Below are 21,586 nucleotides of genomic sequence, written 5' to 3'. Positions count from 1 at the left end.
TACAAGGTTTTATAATGTACTGATATGACTAAAGTAATGAGACAGATTTTCATAAGTCACACATGAAACCGGTTGTATTTCCCAAACTTGCTCTGTTCTTTGGGCATTTGCACTCACTGTCCTTTCTCCATACATGCTTTTTGCCCAGATACACAACTGTTTCCTTCTCACCAGGTTTCAATTCAAAATGCCCTCTTCTCAGGGAAGCCTGTCCCAACCACTCTGGTCAAGATAAGATGCCTTTGCCATTCTCTACTAAATACTACTATTATATCCTTTCTCACTGCACTTCTCAGTACCTGAAGTCATTTATTTGTTTTTATCTTTATTATTCATATTCTGCTACCAGAATATAAGCTCCTCCAGACGTGGACTCTGCTTACTACTGTATCAACAGCACCTAGAATAATGACTAATATGTAGTAAGTGTTCAAGAAATATTTGTTGATCGATGTCTCTTCTAAAATGGACTACACTTTTAATATGATTCCTATGTGATAGTAATTACCTTGAAAATAAATTATTAAAAATGAGAAAAAAAACTTGATAAAAGTTAAAAGCTAAGCTGCCAACTTTCAAAGGAAGAAGAAGAAAAGAACCCTCATTGTTAATCTTTAGCAAACAATATTTGTAGGGCTACTTTTGGATCTTCTGTGTCTCTTTATAATCTTCCTTAGTTCACTAAGATGAAATTGACTGAGGATTTTGAAGGAAATCTGTTCAGAGTTTATACACAAGATACTATAATCCTTTGGCACGCATGTTTTTGCTAAATGTGGTTTTGAGATAATGCAGTTTTATATATTTATATCCCAAACTGAAAACAGCCATCTTATTATATGCTCTGTTCAGTTCATTCCACTTAAGAGAACAATCTATGGAGTAATACAGAGGGAGAGAGACAATCAGACTCCACATTTCAAACCAGGAATTACTAGGACCAGAACAAGTAAGCATGGATATTGCCATAATTTATGAAAAGGCCGGACAATTACTTAGCAGCTATTGTAAAACTGCAATCCGGGACAAGCAAATTTACAAGGAACTGTGTTTCAAGCCAGTAAGGGCTGATTCAGACTTTAAAAAAGAAGTATAGTCTGTGTAATATAAAACTTACATAAATATATATAGCCATGGTTTTTCCTCTAAACATCCCTGCTTCTAGAATTTGCATGAATGTTTTCCTATTCTTTTACTTTCAATCTATCTGCATCTTTATATTTTAGATGTGTATCTTATAAATATCATATAGTTGTTTTAAATTTTAACACAGTCTGACAATCTTGGTCTTTTTTTTTTTTTTTTTTACAATCTTTGTCTTTTAACTGAAGCATTTGGTCCCTTTACATTTAATGTAATTACCAACATATTTGGGTTTAGATATACTACAGTCAGTGCCGTGTTAAGCCACCCATATTTCCTCTAGAAATGGAACACTCATTCCCTCAGCTGCTGAGCATATAGGCAGTCAACAGCTCTCAGCTGAATCTTTCTTTGGGACTTGGCCTCAGCTGGAATACAGCCTTACCCAAAGTCATATCCCCTTTAGGGAGGGTGGGAGAGGATGGAAAACTGTATACAATGACTGGTCAGTGACGGGGGTATAAAGGCCTGGACCTTTGCAAGGCCATCCCAACCCCAGGTTCCCTGTAGAATCAACTGATGCTTTTATTACTACTGCACTGCAGTTTAAACTTCTCATTCTGGTCTATCTTCCTTCCTCACTCCCCCACAGGTGTTAACCTCAAAAGCCCATCCCAATAAACTTCCTTCAGGTAAATCTCAGTCTCTGAGTCTGTTTCCCAGGGAATTCAATTTGTGACATCTATCACCTTATTATGTGTTTTCTGCTTCTTCTGCCTGTTATGTTTCTTTTTCTTTATTGCCTTCTTTAGGACTGAGTGTTCTTTTATTATTTATTCCATTTTTCCTATATTAGCTTGGAAATGATACACTCTTTTTCTATTCCAGAGGCTATCCTAGAAATAACAAATACATAGTTGAATTAGCATGTCTAAAGTTAATTGATTAATACTTTTCCCCTACTCTGCAATATGATAAGGATTTTAAACATTTTAGCTCCTTTTACCCTTTTCCCAATTTATATGTAATTGTTATTCTAGGTACCTCATGTAAGTGCACACATACAACATTTGTCCTTTTGCATCTAGCTTATATCATTTAGCATAGTATTTTCGAGGTTCCTCCACATTGTGGTATGCATCAGAATTTCATTCTTTTTAAAGGTTGAATAATATTCCATTGTATGTATATATCACATTTTGTCTATGCATTCATCTGTTAATGGACATTAGAGAGTTTCCACCTTTTGGCTACTGTGAATAATGCTGCTATGAACATTGGTGTGCAAGTATCTGTTTAAGTCCCTGCTTTCATTTCTTTTGAGTACATACCTAGAAGTGGAATTACTGGTAATTCTATATTTAACTTTTTGAAGAACTTCCATATTATCTTCCTGATTCTTTTAAATACATTTCAATTCCCTGTTGAAATTATCCATTGTTTTATTTATATTCTCTACCTATTTTCCTACTTATTTGAACATGAACATAGTTATTTTAAAATCCTTTTAGGATGACACCAATATCTAGGTCATCTGTGGATCTGCTTCTATTGTCCATGTTTATTTCTTGGTTTTCAGTCATGTCATCTTGTCTTTTGGCATGCTCTGTAATTGTCTACATAATGCCTCCAGAGAGGATTTCCCTTCCCTCTAGTAGGCAGATATAATGGTAGCTGATTGCCTTAATCCAATGAGGGGCTGTGCTGAGTGCAGGCTGAATTGTACCTCTGGTAAAGGTCAATCTATTTCTGACTCATCTCTATTCCAAGAGCATAGCCCTCCAGGATTTTCAACTGAGAGCTTGGGAATTCATTGAAGTTTCTCCCCCTGGAAGGTTCATAACTCTCGTCTGTATCTTGTGAGACTGCCAAAACGTCTGCTTTTCAAAGGCTTTCCAATGAGATTTTTCTAGCCTCCCACTCTGTAAAGCCCCAGGATTTGGCAAATATCCCAACAGGATAACTGGCTTTATGTGAGGCTCCCTTAGTTTTCTATAAAAGCTTGCTGGTTTCTTATCCCCAGCAGCAGCACTCTCCCAGTATACAGTCCTGGTTCTCAGAACCCTGCTCATGCCCAGCATCAGCAAATTCCTCAAGCGAAAAAGAAGCTACAAAGTCAGCTTGCCTCTCTGAGGTTCTTTTAGCTCACCTTCATTCTTGGTGTTCAGTCCTTTGGAACCTCAGCCCAAAGCATGGTGAACCAGGGTCCCACTCTTGGTAGAAAATGGACTATATTTTTATCTTCCTAGCCCCATAAGACTGTATTTCAGGTCATACATTTTCAGGCAAACACAGCCACAAAATCTAGGCTCACCTCTCTTAAATCTTATCCTCTCCCAGATCTTGATCAAGTAATTCCTCACTATCTTGTTAGCTCTTTGAAGCTTTAACATATACTTTAAAAATATTTTCTCTGCCTGCTTTTTAGTTCTAATCATACAATTCCTATGCCATATCAGTACTATCTTAGTACTACTGGTCTTAGTACTACTAGTTGTGGTAAGTTTTAAGAACATAATTCCCAAATGCAGAGAAACTACAATTTTTTTTAAAGCCAGTCTTAGGAAAAAGGATATATTTTAGGCTCAGAAAACATTTTCATTATTTTCAAGTTTTAGAATGATAACCATTAAATTATGCTAGAATTATATTCTGCTTCCATTCTTTATCAATTAAAGTGAACTTAAAGGAAAATAATATGGTACTTCAACTATAATTGACCCATAACAGAATATGTACCAATATATGCCTAACATTTTAAAGGCCATAGTATTAAAACAGATAAAACCATGTCTATTTCATTTGGGCTTAATCTCTAGAACAGTACTTCTAACATAACCAGATGACGTTAATAAGTCTTCCTGGGAGGGCTGCAGTGGAGATGGATTTTTTTCCTAATCAAGTATATTTGCTTTCTCTGGAGATGCAGAATGCACACTAGAATATTAAAGATCCTGAGAAGTCCCCAGTAAAGTCAGTTATTTATATTTGTTTAACCTTCTGTTTTCAAATACATCTGATCACGGAATACACTTTAATGTGTACACTTTAATGTGTGAGAAAGGTGACCTAAAAAAAAAAAGGAAATAAACATTTCAAATAGTTTTGGTTATTTATATGTTATAGTTGATTATATAACTTCTTTCTTCTTCATTGAAGGTGAGCTGGTGAGTTTTGTGGGGGATTTTGTTAGCTTCATTAATCTATAACTTCCTTTATCAGTCTTTTCTGACATTGGGTAGCAGAAAGAGCATGAGCTTTCTATAGAGACAGAACTAGGATCAAATTCTGGCTCCACCATCACAGGCAAATTCTTCTGCTAGCCATATTTCTTTATTTGTAAAGTGGGCTTGGGGGGCTTTCACAGTATTATTTTAAGTACTAATGACCATGTAAAGTACCCAGTGTATTGTCTGGCTCCAGAGGCTCCTCCTAGTAAAATTCCTCAAGGATCTGGAATGGCCCATTGGAATGAATATAAGATTGACATCTTTCAACCCTCCTTGATTTGGGACTCTTCTTTGTTAATTAATTCCCTTGCTTCTTATATTAGTAATTTCTCCCCTGCCTAGTTAAGAGGCTGTAATACTCCTGGGGAATAATGTTTTTTTGTTTTTGCTGTTGTTTTTTTAAATTTTTTATCCTGACTGAGTAGCCGGAATTAAATTGATTTTTATTTTCTTAGAACTTTGGAAAGGTTCAGCTCTCCCTGTCTTATGGGGAGACATTTGCTACTGTAATATTTATTTTACCTTACTGTAATTATTCATTTTCTTCCCTGCTAGACTCTAAGTTCGTAAGGTCAGGATACCTTCTTCCTTGCTAAATGCACACCCCTAGCACCACTGGCCTAGTTAAAGAGTAACCACTCAATAATTATAGAATTGTTAACAAGTTATAATAATTGGGATCCCAACCACTATTATATCAGAAATATAATTCTCAGATGAAATGTTTTAATATTATTTATATAGAAGATATCAGCAGAAAACAAGGAGTTAAATTTACTTATCCTGGATTTTCTAGAAATCTTAAACTGATAGAGCAATTTTCCTGAGATACATCCAGTAATTAGGATAGAAATTAAATAATAAATACACTTACATGCTTTTTAGGTAAATTTTCAGTATTCGAGAATGACTCCATTTATTCAAAAGATGTGTTCCAGAAAGGTTGCCTGCAAATAACACTCTCATACTATAAATATTTAAAAACCCATCTGACTGGGCTTCCCTGGTGACGCAGTGGTTGAGAATCCGCCTGCCAATGCAGGGGACACGGGTTCAATCCCTGGTCTGGGAGGATCTTACATGCCGCAGAGCAACTAAGCCCGTGTGCCACAACTACTGAAGCCCGTATGCCTAGAGCCCGGGCTGGGCAACAAAGAGAAGCCACCACAATGAGAAGCCCACGCACCGCAAGGAAGAGTAGACCCTGCTCGCCACAACTAGAGAAAGCCCGCGCACAGCAACAAAGACCCAACACAGCCAAAAATAAATAATTTATTTTTTTAAAAAACCCATCTGATTACAGTAAACTAAACTTCAAGTATATTTGAAAAACAAAAATCCCTCTTTGTAATAAGGATGCTTTCACACTAGTCTGTATCACATATTCAGATTTCTGAATACTGGATTTTTCAAAGTGGGGAACAGTCCTACTAATTTGGTCATATCAAAATGCTAAGAAGTTCAGCACAACTCAAAATCAAATTAACTTTGACTTTTTGAAAAAAAATTTTAGCATGTATATAGTAGTAAATATAATGTGTTATTAATATAGGTTTTTTAATGTGTTATTAAATTTAGAATGGATAAACAACAAGGTCCTACTGTATAGCACAGGGAACTATATCCAATCTCCCAGGATAAGCCATAATGGAAAAGAATATAAAAAAAAGAATGTCTCTATGTGTATAACTGAGTCACTGTGCTGTACAGCAGAGATTGGCACAACATTGTAAATCAACTGTACTTCAATTAACAATAGGTTTTTCCACATACTAGAAAATAAAAAATACTTACTATTATTTTCTTACAGTCCTTTCCTCTGCATAGTTCTGTATACGTAGAGTATTGCACATATATAATCCAGCTTCCAACAAAAACCACCAACCAGGAGAAGAAAAGATATTTCATTCGCACATATGAGAAGCGAGCCTGTAAGTAAAAGAGCACATAACAATCATTCATTCAGCACCAAGTCAGCATTCACTGTCCTAGAACATGACTTTTCCCCCTTTCTTGGAAGAACTTAATATATATTCTAGGCTTTCATATGGCAATTCTCCTAGAACAAAGTGTACTTTCACTTAGTCCAAACACAACTGGTCTTAGAAAAGGAAGCTCCTTGGTCTTGCCAAGGAAAAGGGAACAAAATACCCTTTAAAATGTATAACCTTTCAAATACCACCAGCATCCAAACCTACTCATTAAGCACGAGCACGTGCACCATGCTACCCTGGGCACCCAGTAAGATCAGGTAAAGAAAGACACAATTCCCACTTACTACAAGCTTACAGAAGAGTGTTTCAAATAAGAATCTTAAAGTTCTTCATGAATAAGCATGGTAAAATAATTGTGTTTTAAGAAATAAGAACAGAGAATTTGGCTACTTGTCTAATGTCTCACAGTGAGGTACAACCAGAGTAAGAAATTATTCACATTGATTCCTATTTCCCTGCTGTATTCACCAATGCTTTCTGTTCCTCCCATTCAACTAATCAAATGCTTCACCTAACAGATATTCTGGAAACTTAAGGCAAAAGTTACAACTATTAAAGGAGAAGAAAGGTTAAGATATATAAAGAATAAAATACGCTCTGCATGTCAGTCTGTAAGGCTGCACAACAGGATCCTCCTTGCACTGTTTTGCTCTCAGTGCTCTGGTATCTAATTGTGACTCGGGTCAGTTAGTGCTTTTTCTCCATCAACCACATATCAAACAGTTTAATCTTCAAAATGTCAGCTAGTCAAGATAATTTGATATTTATTTTTTGAGTCTGGAACGCCAGTGGTCTGGTTTTATAAACAACTGAATTTAGGACTATGGGGAGAATTGAGCAAAATAAAGATACGTAAACAAACAACGAAAGGCTAGTTTTCCTTTTACAATCACAAGTCAGTTTCTCACACTGGGCAACAGTTGGATACTGTGAGCATGCAAAGAAAGCAGAAAGAGATGAAAGAGACGTAAATGCATCTGCAGAAGACAATGAGTGCAGAGGAAAAAGAGACTCAGGAAATACTGAATTCTGTTGGCTTTATTTGCGGTTTAGATATCGGTCTCTGTGAGGTTAACAGATGGTGAATCCCAGTACCAAAAGGCTTGAGTACAACGAATTCACAATTATATGATAGGTCTTTGAGCTTTATTATCAAAATATTTTTAAAAATGCCTTTAATGCAAGTTATTTTTGTATAGCTCTAAATGAATTCAGTAAAAAGAAAGTTCATATAGAATTCCAAATTAAATCACATAAATGACAATGGGGTTTACACAAAGGGGTTTGTTTGAAAGACATTTAAGATTACTTGGCCCTGATAAGAGGTCTAGTCATCAGAGAGAAATTGATATGTATTAGTATTATGAAGCTTAAATATGATTAAATGACATAATGCCTTACAGAACATAAGCACATTGCAAGGCACATAGAAAATACTCAACAAATAGCAAAATCAATTTGCAAAGGCACTGAACAAAAAGCCAATAATGCTGTCATTATGGTTTGGCCACCACCTTCTTTTTGGGCTTGCCAAAAAGAAAACTGAATCTGAATCTGATTAAGCCTTACCAGTTTACAGGAAATACAGGAGACAGAGGAATATAAGTGACAGTTAAGTAAGTGACACTATTAGGATACAATCAGCAAACTCTAGGCTGTGGGAAGTGCTGCAGTACAAACAACCCAGTTCTTCAACAAATAAAATACAAAGGAGAAAATAGAGAGAAGATGGGAAAACCAAAGATCAAAAAATACATAAGAAATACTGCATATTAAATAATCACAACCTGTGGATCTTTTCTGAGTCCTGATTCAAATGTAAAACTGTAAAAGAAAATGACATTTATGAGACAATTGAAAACTTGAAGACTGACAGGATACCTGACGTCGTTAAGGAATTATTTTAATTTTTCTGGTGTAATAATGTAATGTTTAAAGAAAAGAGACCTTATCTTTTAGAGATAGACATCGAAATATTTATGAGTGAAATAATATCTGGTATTTGCCTCAAAATAATATGGGGAGGGAAAAGTAGGTAGGGTATTATTAAAACAAAACTGGCCGTGAGTTGGTAACTGTTCAAGCTGGGTGACAGTTACATGCCTTCTTTTGTACATGTTTTTCTCTACTTTTTTAACATTTTTTTTATGTTGTGCAATACGGAATACTTCCACACCAAGACACCCCCTTCCCACACATTCATTCAGCAACTATTTATTGTCTACTAAGTGTCAGATGCTGCCTTAGGCACTTTTAGAACATCTCCAGTTAAAGGGACAAACAAGTTATAAATCTACCATACAAGTACCCTTAACACAGTTAAGAGGGTTCTTTGAACAGCTGTAGCATGGCACGATTTTACTTTTAGAAGTTCAATCTTTTTTTTTTTTTTTTGGCCACTAGAGAAAGATTATTTAATAAAAGATGATGAGACAACTGTTAAACATTTGGAAATAGCATATTTAAATACCTAAAACATATCTTATATCAAAATAAATTCCACATGAGGGACTTCCCTGGTGGGGCAGTGGTTAAGAATCCACCTGCCACAACCTGCCAAGACTGAACCAGGAAGAAATAGAAAATATGAACAGACCAATCACAAGCACTGAAATTGAGACTGTCATTAAAAATCTTCCAACAAACAAAAGCCCAGGACCAGATGGCTTCACAGGTGAATTCTATCAAACATTTAGAGAAGAGCTAACACCTATCCTTCTCAAACTCTTCCAAAATACAGAAGAGGGAGGAACACTCCCAAACTCATTATACGAGGCCACCATCACCCTGATACCAAAACCAGACATGGATGTCACAAAGAAAGAAACCTACAGGTCAATATCACTGATGAGCACAGATGCAAAAATCCTAAACAAAATACTGGCAAACAGAATCCAACAGCACATTAAAAGGATCATACACCATGATCAAGTGGGGTTTATTCCAGGAATTCAAGGATTCTTCAATATACGCAGATCAATCAATGTGATACACTGTATTAACAAACTGAAGGAGAAAAACCATATGATCATCTCAGTAGATGCAGAGAAAGCTTTTGACAAAATTCAACACCCATTTATGATAAAAACCCTGCAGAAAGTAGGCATAGAGGAAACTTTCCTCAACATAATAAAGGCCATATATGACAAACCCACAGCCAACATCGTCCTCAATGGTGAAAAACTGAGCGCATTTCCACTAAGATCAGGAACAAGACAAGGTTGCCCACTCTCACCACTATTATTCAACATAGTTTTGGAAGTTTTAGCCACAGCAATCAGAGAAGAAAAGGAAATAAAAGGAATCCAAATTGGAAAAGAAGAGGTAAAGCTGTCACTGAAAACTACTAGAGCTAATCAATGAATTTGGTAAAGTAGCAGGATACAAAATTAATGCACAGAAATCTCTAGCATTCCTATACACTAATGATGAAAAATCTGAAAGTGAAATCAAGAAAACACCCCCATTTACCATTGCAACAAAAAGAATAAAATATCTAGGAATAAACCTACCTAAGGAGACAAACGACCTGTATGCAGAAAATTATAAGACACTGATGAAAGAAATTAAAGATGATACAAATAGATGGAGAGATATACCATGTTCTTGTATTGGAAGAATCAACATTGTGAAAATGACTCTAATATCCAAAGCAATCTACAGATTCAATGCAATCACTATCAAACTACCACTGGCATTTTTCACAGAACTAGAGCAAAAAATTTCACAATTTGTGTGGAAACACAAAAGACCCCGAATAGTCAAAGCAATCTTGAGAAGGAAAAACGGAGCTGGAGGAATCAGGCTCCTGGACTTCACTCTATATTACAAAGCTACAGTAATCAAGACAGTATGGTACTGGCACAAAAACAGAAAGATAGATCAATGGAACAGGATAGAAAGCCCAGAGATAAACCCACACACATATGATCACCTTATCTTTGATAAAGGAGGCAGGAATGTACAGTGGAGAAAGGACAGCCTCTTCAATAAGTGGTGCTGGGAAAACTGGACAGGTACATGTAAAAGTATGAGATTAGATCACTCCCTAACACCATATATAAAAATAAACTCAAAATGGATTAAAGACCTAAATGTAAGCCCAGAAACTATCAAACTCTTAGAGGAAAACATAGGCAGAACACTCTATGACATAAATCACAGCAAGATCCTTTTTGACCCACCTCCTAGAGAAATGGAAATAAAAACAAAAATAAACCAATGGGACCTAATGAAACTTAAAAGCTTTTGCACAGCAAAGGAAACCATAAAGAAGACCAAAAGACAACCCTCAGAATGGGAGAAAATATTTGCAAATGAAGCAACTGACAGGATTAATCTCCAAACTTTACAAGCAGCTCATGCAGCTGAATAACAAAAAAACAAAAACCCAAACCAAAAATGGGTAGAAGACCTAAATAGACATTTCTCCAAAGAAGATATACAGACTGCCAACAAACACATGAAAGAATGCTCAACATCATTAATCATTAGAGAAATGCAAATCAAAACTACAATGAGATATCATCTCACACCAGTCAGAATGGCCATCATCAAAAAATCTAGAAACAATAAATGCTGGAGAGAGTGTGGAGAAAAGGGAACCCTCTTGCACTGCTAGTGGGAATGTGAGTTGGTACAGCCACTATGGAGAACAGTATGGAGGTTCCTTAAAAAACTACAAATAGAACTACCATATGACCCAGCAATCCCACTACTGGGCATATACCCTGAGAAAACCATAATTCAAAAAGAGTCATGTACCACAATGTTCATTGCAGCTCTATTTACAATAGCCATGAGATGGAAACAACCTAAGTGTCCGTCATCGTATGAATGGATAAAGAAGATGTGGTACATATATACAATGGAATATTACTCAGCCATAAAAGGAAACAAAATTGAGCTACTTGTAATGAGGTGGATGGACCTAGAGTCTGTCATACAGAGTGAAGTAAGTCAGAAAGAGAAAGACAAATACCGTATGCTAACATATATATATGGAATTTAAGAAAAAAAATGTCACAAAGAACCTAGGGGTAAGACAGGAATAAAGACACAGACCTACTAGAGAATGGACTTGAGGATATGGGGAGGGGGAAGGGTAAGCTGTGACAAAGCGAGAGAGTGGCATGGACATATATACACTACCAAACGTAAAATAGATAGCTAGTGGGAAGCAGCTGCATAGCACAGGGAGATCAGCTCCGTGCTTTGTGAGCACCTAGAGGGGTGGGATAGGGAGGGTGGGAGGGAGGGAGGGAGACGCAAGAGGGAAGAGATATAGGAACATATGTATAACTGATTCACTTTGATATAAAGCAGAAACTAGCACACCATTGTAAAGCAACTTTACTCCAATAAAGATGTAAAAAAAAAAAAAAAAAAATAATCCGCCTGCCAATGCAGGGGACATGGGTTCGAGCCCTGGTCCGGGAAGATCCCACATGCTGCGGAGCAACTAAGCCCGTATGCCACAAATACCGAACCTGCGCTCTAGAGACTGCGAACCACAACTACTGAGCCCATGCACCGCAACTACTGGAACCCGCGTGCCTAGAGCCATGCTCCACAACAAAGAGAAGCCACCACAACGAGAAGCCCGCACACTGCAACAAAGAGTAGCCCCCGCTCGCCGCAACTAGAGAAAGCCCATGCACAGCAACAAAGACCCAACACAGCCAATAAATAAATAAATTTATTAAAAAAATAATAAATTCCACATGAAACTGATGGACATGTAAAATCTGAAATAATATAATACAAATGTAGGAATCAAGAAGTTACTGAATAAAATTATTGAAACCATTTTATTTTAGGAAAGCTAAAAGAAAACCCAATCTTTTTTTTTTTTTTAAACCAACTTTGTGATTTTTATTTATGGCCAACAACTATATACTCCTAGATATCACTAAACTGTGTACGATTAGAAACACAGCATTGTAGAAGAGCAGACATCAGAATTAAACAGCAGACTTAAGGAAATATCAATCTTCCATTATTTTGTCCATTTTTCTTTACGTGCACAAAGAAGCATGAATGCAATTTGAAATCTTTTAATGGCAATAAAGTTACAATCACCCACCTGCGTGACAAGTCCAACCCTATATTAACACTGAGATAGGGTTTTAAAAGAAGATTAATTTCAATTCATTCAGTAAAAAGTCAAGGAAAACCTTAAAATGCAATACAATGTAAAAGAATATTTTCTTTTTTTCTTCCTGCCTTGCTCCACAGCAGGTAGAAGTCGCAGAGCAAAGGAAACAACACAGACCTGGTGAGTAGGGTTCTCTCTTAGTGTTCAGAATTTGGTCCTGTCTTACCTTCTTCTTGACACCTACCTCAAGAAGCCTAGTAATGTCAACTACCCTCTGGACTCTCCATCAATGATTTCTATTAGCTTTCAAATGCATATTGAGCTTAATAGATGCCGGCAACTAAGACTTATGTATTTCTCCCTCCTGCAGAGGCAGTTTAATAAAACTTGGAATCATTTTGCTTTTCTCTCAAATAGCTACGTTAAATTTTTTCCCTGGCATATGTTTAAATGGAAAAACACCCTGTAAACTGGCTTGCCCGCTGAGTGTTCATCATGACACAGAATGTCAAAAATTTTGGAGAGGAAGTTGAATTAATGACGTTCCCAGCAGGGCACTGGGCATCACCTGTTGTACATATAATGACAAAAGGAGTGAAACACGTTTTTATTCCAGCATGCCACGGAACTTACCGTGATTTGAGAGTAACACAAAATAGTATAAGGACCTTCATGTGTTCTTTTTTTTTTTTAACATCTTTATTGGAGTATAATTGCTTTACAATGTTGTGTTAGTTTCTGCTGTATAACAAAGTGAATCAGCTATACTTATACATATATCCCCTCCCTTTTGCATCTCCCTCCCACCCTCTCTATCCCACCCCTCTAGGTGGTCACAAAGCACGGAGCTGATCTCCCTGTGCTATGCAGCTGCTTCCCACTAGCTATCTATTTTACATTTGGTAGTGTGTATATGTCAATGCTACTCTCTCACTTCGTCCCAGGTTACCCTTCCCCCTCCCCGTGTCCTCAAGTTCATTCTCTACGTCTGTGTCTTTATTCCTGCCTGCACCTAGGCTCACCAGAACCATTTTTCTTTTTAGATTCCATATATATGTGTTAGCATACGGTATTTGTTTTTCTCTTTCTGACGTACTTCACTCTGTATGACAGACTCTAGGTCCATCCACCTCACTACAAATAACTCCATTTCGTTTCTTTTTATGGCTGAATAATATTCCATTGTATGTTTGTGCCACATCTTCTTTATCCATTCATCTGTTGATGGACACTTAGGTTGCTTCCATGTCCTGGCTATTGTAAATAGAGCTGCAATGAACATTGTGGTACATGACTCTTTTTGAATTATGGTTTTCTCAGGGTATATGCCCAGTAGTGGCATTGCTGGGTCGTATGGTAGTTCTATTTGTAGTTTTTTAAGGAACCTCCATACTGTTCTCCATAGTGGCTGTATCAATTTACATTCACCAACAGAGAAAGAGGGTTCCCTTTTCTCCACACCCTCTCAAGCGTTTACTGTTTGTAGATTTTTTGATGATGGCCATTCTGACTGGTGTGAGATGATATCTCATTGTAGTTTTGATTTGCATTTCTCTAATGATTAGTGATGTTGAGCATTCTTTCATGTGTTTGTTGGCAATCTGTATATCTTCTTTGGAGAAATGTCTATTTAGGTCTTCTGCCCATTTTTGGATTGGGTTATTTGTTTTTTTGATATTGAGTTGCATGAGTTGCTTGTATATTTTGGAGATTAATCCTGTCAATTGCTTCATTTGCAAATATTTTCTCCCATGCTGATGGTTGTCTTTTCGTCTTGTTTATGGTTTCCTTTACTGTGCAAAAGCTTTTAAGTTTCATTAGGTCCCATTGGCTTATTTTTGTTTTTATTTCCATTTCTCTAGGAGGTGGGTCAAAAAGGGTCTTGCTGTGATTTATGTCATAGAGTGTTCTGCCTATGTTTTCCTCTAAGAGTTTGATAGTTTCTGGCCTTATATTTAGGTCTTTAATCCAGAGTTTATTTTTGTGTATGGTGTTAGGGAGTGATCTAATCTCATACTTTTACATGTACCTGTCCAGTTTTCCCAGCACCACTTATTGAAGAGGCTGTCCTTTCTCCACTGTACATTCCTGCCTCCTTTATCAAAGATAAGGTGATCATATGTGTGTGGGTTTATCTCTGCACTTTCTATTCTGTTCCATTGATCTGTATTTCTGTTTTTGTGCCAGTACCATACTGTCTTGATTACTGTAGCTTTGCAGTATAGTCTGAAGTCCAGGAGCCTGATTCCTCCAGCTCCGTTTTTCGTTCTCAAGATTGCTTTCACTATTCGGGATCTTTTGTGTTTCCATATAAATTGTGAAATTTTTTGTTCCAGTTTTGTGAAAAATGCATTGGTAGTTTGATAGTGATTGCATTGAATCTGTAGATTGCTTTGGGTAGTATAGTCATTTTCACCATGTTGATTCTTCCAATCCAGGAACATGGTATATCTCTCCATCAGTTTGTATCATCTTTAATTTCTTTCATCAGTGTCTTATAGTTTTCTGCATACAGGTCTTTTGTCTCCTTAGGTAGGTTTATTCCTAGGTATTTTATTCTTTTTGTTGCAATGGTAAATGGGAGTGTTTCCTTAATTTCTCTTTCAGATCTTTCATCATTAGTGTAGAGGAATGCAAGAGATTTCTGTACATTAATTTTGTATCCTGCTACTCTACCAAATTCATTGATTAGCTCTAGTTTTCTGGTAGCATCCTTAGGATTCTCTATGTATAGTATCATGTCATCTGCAAACAGTGAGTTTTACTTCTTCTTTTCTGATTTGGATTCCTTTTATTTCCTTTTCTTCTCTGATTGCTGTGGCTAAAACTTCCAAAATTATGCTGACTAATAGTGGTGAGAGTGGGCAATCTTGTCTTGTTCCTTATCTTAGAGGAAATGGTTTCAGTTTTTCACCACTGAGAATGATGTTGGCTGTGGGTTTGTCATATATGGCCTTTATTATGTTGAGGTAGGTTCCCTCTATGCCTACTTCCTGCAGAGTTTTTATCATACATGGGTGTTGAATTTTGTCGAAAGCCTTTTCTGCATCTACTGAGATTATCATATGGTTTTTCTCCTTCAATTTGTTAATATGGTGTATCATATTGATTGATTTGCGTATATATGTATGTGTTCTTTAATTTCTGTAGATCCTGCTGCTTCACATTTTAAAATAAAGATTAAAAAAATAGCCATAAATGACACTTGTAGCTATTAATTAATTTTACTTCCCTGTGTGGCACTCACTAAAATGTTCCCAGTGGTCCGTTCCATACCAATTACCTAGACAATCTAGACTTTGATTAAGAAATGTAGTTACTGTTTCTGACCTTTTGATTTTTGCTGAACTATCCAAAATATGGCCCAGCAGATTTTCTGTTCTGCTGATTTTGTGCCTAGCTACCAGTGGTACATTGCTTTATTCCAAATTATGCTCCTGAAAGTCATGATAAGAATTTTAGTAAATACACTACAGCAGTGATTCTCAACTGGAGTCAATTTTCCCCCCAGGGGATACCTGGCAATGTCTGGAACTGGGGAGAAATACTGGAGTCTTGTGGGTAGAGGCCAGAGATGCTGTTAAACATCCTTCAATGCACAGAAGTGCCCTTCACAACTAAGAATTATCTGCCCAAATGTCAATAGTGCTAAGGCTGAGAAAACTTGTATTATGGTTACACAGTAAAATGAAAACAAAAATTAAGCAGCTGAAAGAATCAAATTTGTATGACACTATCATTTTATTTTAGTCTTTAAGGCATAAACTACTACTAATTAGAAAAATACAACATCTGTCTGGAAATAACATAAGTAATTCTTTATGACTAAATGATTGGCAATATCTTATTATAAATAAAGAAAAATCACTGGAGATGGAAAATATATAAATGATGAAATAAACTTTCCTACCATTTCTACTGTAAAGAATAGTGATACTTTTTCTTTTTTTATATTGTTTGATCTCACTGTGATAACTTTTTTTCAAAACAAATCTGAAAATCTATGATCTTATTCAAATGATTTTACATTAAGTTTTAAAAATAGGCATAAAGAAGCAACACCTCAAATTTTAGCCATGTAAGACTACTTCTATGTTACTTATCAATTTTTCACTTTCAACATCTTTTACAAACATATAAAGCACAAAGTCCCATCTGCTCTACCTCTAAATACTTCCTACACAGATGTTCTTAATTTTGAAAAGTAAGGAAGAAAAATAGGTATCATGTCTTACTTGTTCATGTTTAGTGGACTTGAACACTCAGAAAACCTAACAAATTGATAAGGCTATTGCTTGCAAAAACTCAAATACAATGATTTCATCATTTCATAGAAAAAGCTGAGAGACATATTTGCCCTTTTTCTTTTGTGATAACACTGGTTTATAAGATTTATGTAAGTTTCATGTGTACAACATATTTTCATTCAAGTTTTCCAATTACCAGTTACTCTGAAATAAACTTCAAAAATCTTTTTTTTCCTTATTGTTATATTGACAACATTGTAGCTAGCTTTTACTGCTAAATATTTAGGAGTAATCTGGCTGAAAAAAACTAAAGTTACAATTATTGACACATATCCCCAAATATAACTTTTACCCTTTTCTTTAAATAAACTCTAGATATTTATAGTAATAATATTTTGAAAAATATGCTAGCTTTAAAAAACAGAAATATAAAGAAAGCATTTCATAAGGTAAATACTTTATACCACAACACATACAGATAAACTTTGTTTGGAATGGATCCTATACCTTTTTTTTTTTTTAACATCTTTATTGGAGTATAATTGCTCTACAGTGGTGTGTTTCTGCTTTATAACAAAGTGTATCAGCCAGACATATACATATATCCCTATATCTCCTCCCTCTTGCGTCACCCTCCCACCCTCCCTATCCCACCCCTCTAGGTGCTCACATAGCACCGAGCTGATCTCCCTGTGCTATGCGGCTGCTTCCCACTAGCTAGCTATTTTACATTTAGTAGTGTATATATATCCATGCCACTCTTTCACTTCATCTCAGCTTCCCCTTCCCCTTCCCCGTGTCCTCAAGTCCATTCTCTATGTCTGCGTCTTTATTCCTTTCCTGCCCCTAGGTTCTTCAGAACTTTTTTTTTTTTTTTTTAGATTCCATATATATCTGTTAGCATACGGTATTTGGTTTACTCTTTCTAACTTACTTCACTCTGTATGACAGACCCTAGGTCCATCCACCTCACTACAAATAACTCAATTTCGTTTACTTTTTGGCTGCGTTGGGTCTTTGTTGCTGCACCTGGGCTTTCTCTAGTTGTGGCAAGCAGGCTTCTCATTGCAGTGGCTTCTCTTGTTGCGGAGCATGGGCCCTAGGCACGCGGGCTTCAGTAGTTGTGGCTCATGGGCTCAGTAGTTGTGGTGCATGGGCTTAGTTGCTCCACAGCATGTGGGATATTCCCGGACCAGGGATCGAACCCGTGTCCCCTGCACTGGCAGGCAAATTCCCAACCACTGCATCACCAGGGAAGTCCCGGCAGGCGGATTCTTAACCACTGTGCCACCAGGGAAGTCCCTCCTGTACCTTTATTAAAGGGTGTTTCGGGATCCCCTGGTGGCGCAGTGGTTGAGAGTCCGCCTGCCGTTGCAGGGGACACGGGTTCGTGCCCCGGTCCAGGAAGATCCCACGTGCCGCGGAGCGGCTGGGCCCGTGAGCCATGGCCGCTGAGCCTGCGTGTCCGGAGCCTGTGCTCCGCAACAGGAGAGGCCACAGCAGTGAGAGGCCCGTGTATCGCAAAAACAAACAAACAAACAAACAAAAACATACCTCTAGGATCTAGAAGTCTCCTGACTGCTTTTCAAAAACTTTTTTTTTTTAAACTGGAAAATATATCATTCATATAGAATTGTTTAAAATACATAAGTATAACTTAAATTATAAAGTAAATACCCATATAACTCCCACCTGGGTTAAGAAACAGTTTCTCTAGTGCCTTCACTGACCCCCATGTGACCTCTCCAGTAAGGGTTAATTAACATGCTCCTGACTTCAATGATAATCATATATGTGCTTTCCTATGTAATTTAATCATGTATCCCTAAAACACAGAATTTGATGTTCATTTCTCTTGAACTTTACAGAAATAGAAGCATATACCATATATTCTATTGTGACTTTCACCTTTCTCTGATGCATACAGCCATAATTTGTTCATTTTCTTTGCTGCAGAGTATTCCACTGTTTGATTATTTTTTTGAGAGAAATTTACTTCGTCCTATCACAATCAATACATAAATTTTTAAATGTATACATTTCTCTTCAAGCTCCGTTGGAAAAAACCCCACATAGTATGGAGATGCATTCTATGCTTGGCTCCATGCACTCTGTGGGTCTCATATATGTCATCCAATGTTCCTAGAAATCATGGATTCAGAAGGTTTGCGAGAGACAACGAAAACGAATAGCTCAACCATACACTGATGTGGTATGAGGCTGATGTGAACAGTTTTGTCCTAAGTCAGCTGTGCCAAGAGGAAGTCTAAAGGCATTACATGGGGAGTGTCACTGAACTGCCTGGGGGTGGGTGCGACTTTAGTTATCAGTCAATGAGGGAATGACTTTTTGTCGCTAAAAGTTGAAGACTATAATCCTTTGTTTTGCTGCTGCTGCTTTAGAGACCACAAGCCAGGCTCATGTTTAAAAGAGCTGTAAGGCCAGGAAAATAGAGCAAAGCCATTCCCAGGATTAAAAAAGCAGGCACACAGAGGGCTTTTAATGAACAAGTAGACAGCCGGCATTTCATAGAGCACATGGGAGGGAGGTGCAGCCCCCATCAGCACTCTACATAAAAGGAATATTAGCATTTGCAAGAGCAAATGAACTCAGTCATGGAGTTCTTCAACATCCCAGTGCAGAAAGACAGGGGTTAAGAAAGCTAAGTGTTCCAATTTTCCATTGTTGTATAATAAACTATCCCAAAACTCAGTGGCTTACAAAAATAATTTGTCTCTCATGGTTCCGAGTTGATTGGACTCAGCTGGTCACTTCTCTCCAGTTTTTCATGCATTCGTGATTAGGGCTGAAGACATGTGACAAAGGACTGACTGGGCTGGACTGTCAGTCCAGGGGGTGGACTGGACGGGGGGTGGCTGTTTCACTCACATGTCCAGCTAGCTCCATGTGGCCTAGCTGGCCTTCTTCTGAGCACGGTGCTCAGGGTAGTCAGGCTTCTTACATGATGGCTGACTTACTCCAGGGCAAGTGTTCCCAGAGACCAAGGCAGAAAAGCTGCATCATTTCTGCCCCACTCTCTTGGTTACACAGGGCCAGATCAGATGGAATGGAGGGGGTACTCCATAAGGGCTTGCATACCAGGAAGCATGGCTACTGAGGGGTCATCTTTGGAGAGTAGCTACCACTCCCAGATAGGATCAACAAAGCAGGGTCTACGGGAGAAGAGAAAAACAATGTGGAGGTCCTACCCAGAACAGAGACAATTTTCTTGGCCGTTCAGATTAAGGATTCTCCCTTCCTCCTTAGTGGGGCAGAGCTGGAAATTGCAATTAAAATCCATTAATAGTATTTGTAGTTGTACATATTTGTGTTTAAGATACTGAATACAGTTTTCATTCCATATCATGAGCTCAGTAACTGTCAACAAATCTTTTAGCTTATGTACACAAAGTTCCAAGTTAAAGAACTACTTAAGATATGGTTCTACATAAGTTTCCAAATAGAATTCACATTACCTTAGTATTTCAGTTAAGATCTGGGCACCCAGAAGGGGCAAATCACGTGTCCATTTCCCCTTTTTAGTGCGCCTGAGGCACCATACTGGGTCTAGAACTTACTACACATAAAATATCCACATGCAAATCTCACATGGGAATCCTAGTGGGCACTTCAATTCACTAACAATTCACTTACTAAAAATAAAGTTTAGCTATGTTTTACCTAAACTCGGAGATTGAACAGCATGGTCCCTTTAAACTTCAGATTCTGAAGTACATTTTAGGGCAAAATTTATTTGGAATAGTTACCTCTACGGTTGTACAACCTGATTGATTTAACAATTTTCAACATTGTTTGGAATCTTAGAGTATCCAGAGGCTGATTATAATTTAGATGAAACTTGATTATTGTAAAGGGTTTTTAAAAGGAAATTAATATTAGTTAATATTCTGTGCGATTGATGAAGAAGGAAGCTGGGTTCTGAAGCTTCCTTTCCCAGGATTCATTTATGTGACTTCCAGACACAGTAGCAATTAAATACTGAAACCTCACCTCTCTGATACATGAGAAAAGCAGATGTGTGTGTTCAAATACAGGGGTGGCCAGAGCAGGGCTGCGGGAGGTGGTTCACCTCTGTGCGACAGCATTCTGCCTTTGTATCACTGAAAGAACCGTGGCTGCTCAGGGAATGCGGTCAGAAAGGAGCTACGGTTCCTCTGACCCGAGAGGCGTGTGGAGGTTCTATTCCCGTTGGTTGGTACCCTGCACAGATTTTCAGAAGCCCTAGAGCAGAACAACTTTAATTTAAAAACATAACAGGTTGGGGTGGTGGCGCAGGGGTTAAGAATCCGCCTGCCAATGCAAGGAACACGGGTTCAAGCCCTGGTCCAGGAAGATCCCACATGCCGCGGAGGAACTCAGCCCGTGCGCCACAGCTACCGAGCCTGTGCTCTAGAGCCCGTGAGCCACAGTTACTGAAGGCCGTGCACCGAGAGCCCGTGCTTCGTAACGAAGAGTAGCCCCCGCTCACCGCAACTGGAGAAAGCCCGCGCGCAGCAACGAATACCCAACACAGCCATAAATAAAATAAATAAATTAAGAAATATATATATAACAGGTTGAACAGTGCCTATCTAGTCCATTCTAATCAGACATCTCTGAAGGTAAACTCCTCATCTGTAAAGCAATTAAAACAGAAGTGACATGTTAAATGGTAACTACATCAGAGTTAGAAGAGTCCTCAGAGGACCCAGATTCTATTATTTTTTTTCTCATCAAAGTACTTTCATACCAGAAAACAGTACATGCCCAGTATAGAAAAAATGGACAATAAAGAAGTATGTAATTCCAGTTATAAGATAAATAAGTCCTGGGGTGTAATGTACAGCACGGTGACTGTAGTTAACAATACTGTATTGTGTATCTGAAAGTTGCTAAGAGAGTAGATCTTAAATATTCTCATCACAAGAAAAAAAA

The 21,586-nt window shown here is 37.6% G+C and overlaps 1 protein-coding gene across 1 annotated transcript in view; it reads right to left on the bottom strand.

Annotated features, from left to right (window-relative positions):
• The window catches only part of DIPK1A (divergent protein kinase domain 1A), a 119,191-nt gene that overhangs the window by 30,836 nt on the left and 66,769 nt on the right, over window positions 1-21,586 (bottom strand). The window contains exon 2 of the mRNA XM_004319545.4: window positions 6,108-6,242. Coding sequence (XP_004319593.2) covers window positions 6,108-6,242 — 135 coding nt within the window. The remainder of the gene's footprint in view (window positions 1-6,107; window positions 6,243-21,586) is intronic.

This window comes from Tursiops truncatus, chromosome 1, assembly GCF_011762595.2.
Source record: "Tursiops truncatus isolate mTurTru1 chromosome 1, mTurTru1.mat.Y, whole genome shotgun sequence".
Taxonomy (NCBI): domain Eukaryota; kingdom Metazoa; phylum Chordata; class Mammalia; order Artiodactyla; family Delphinidae; genus Tursiops; species Tursiops truncatus.
The sequence above is the reverse complement of the archived record's forward strand: the minus strand, read 5'-3'. Positions and strand labels throughout refer to the sequence as shown.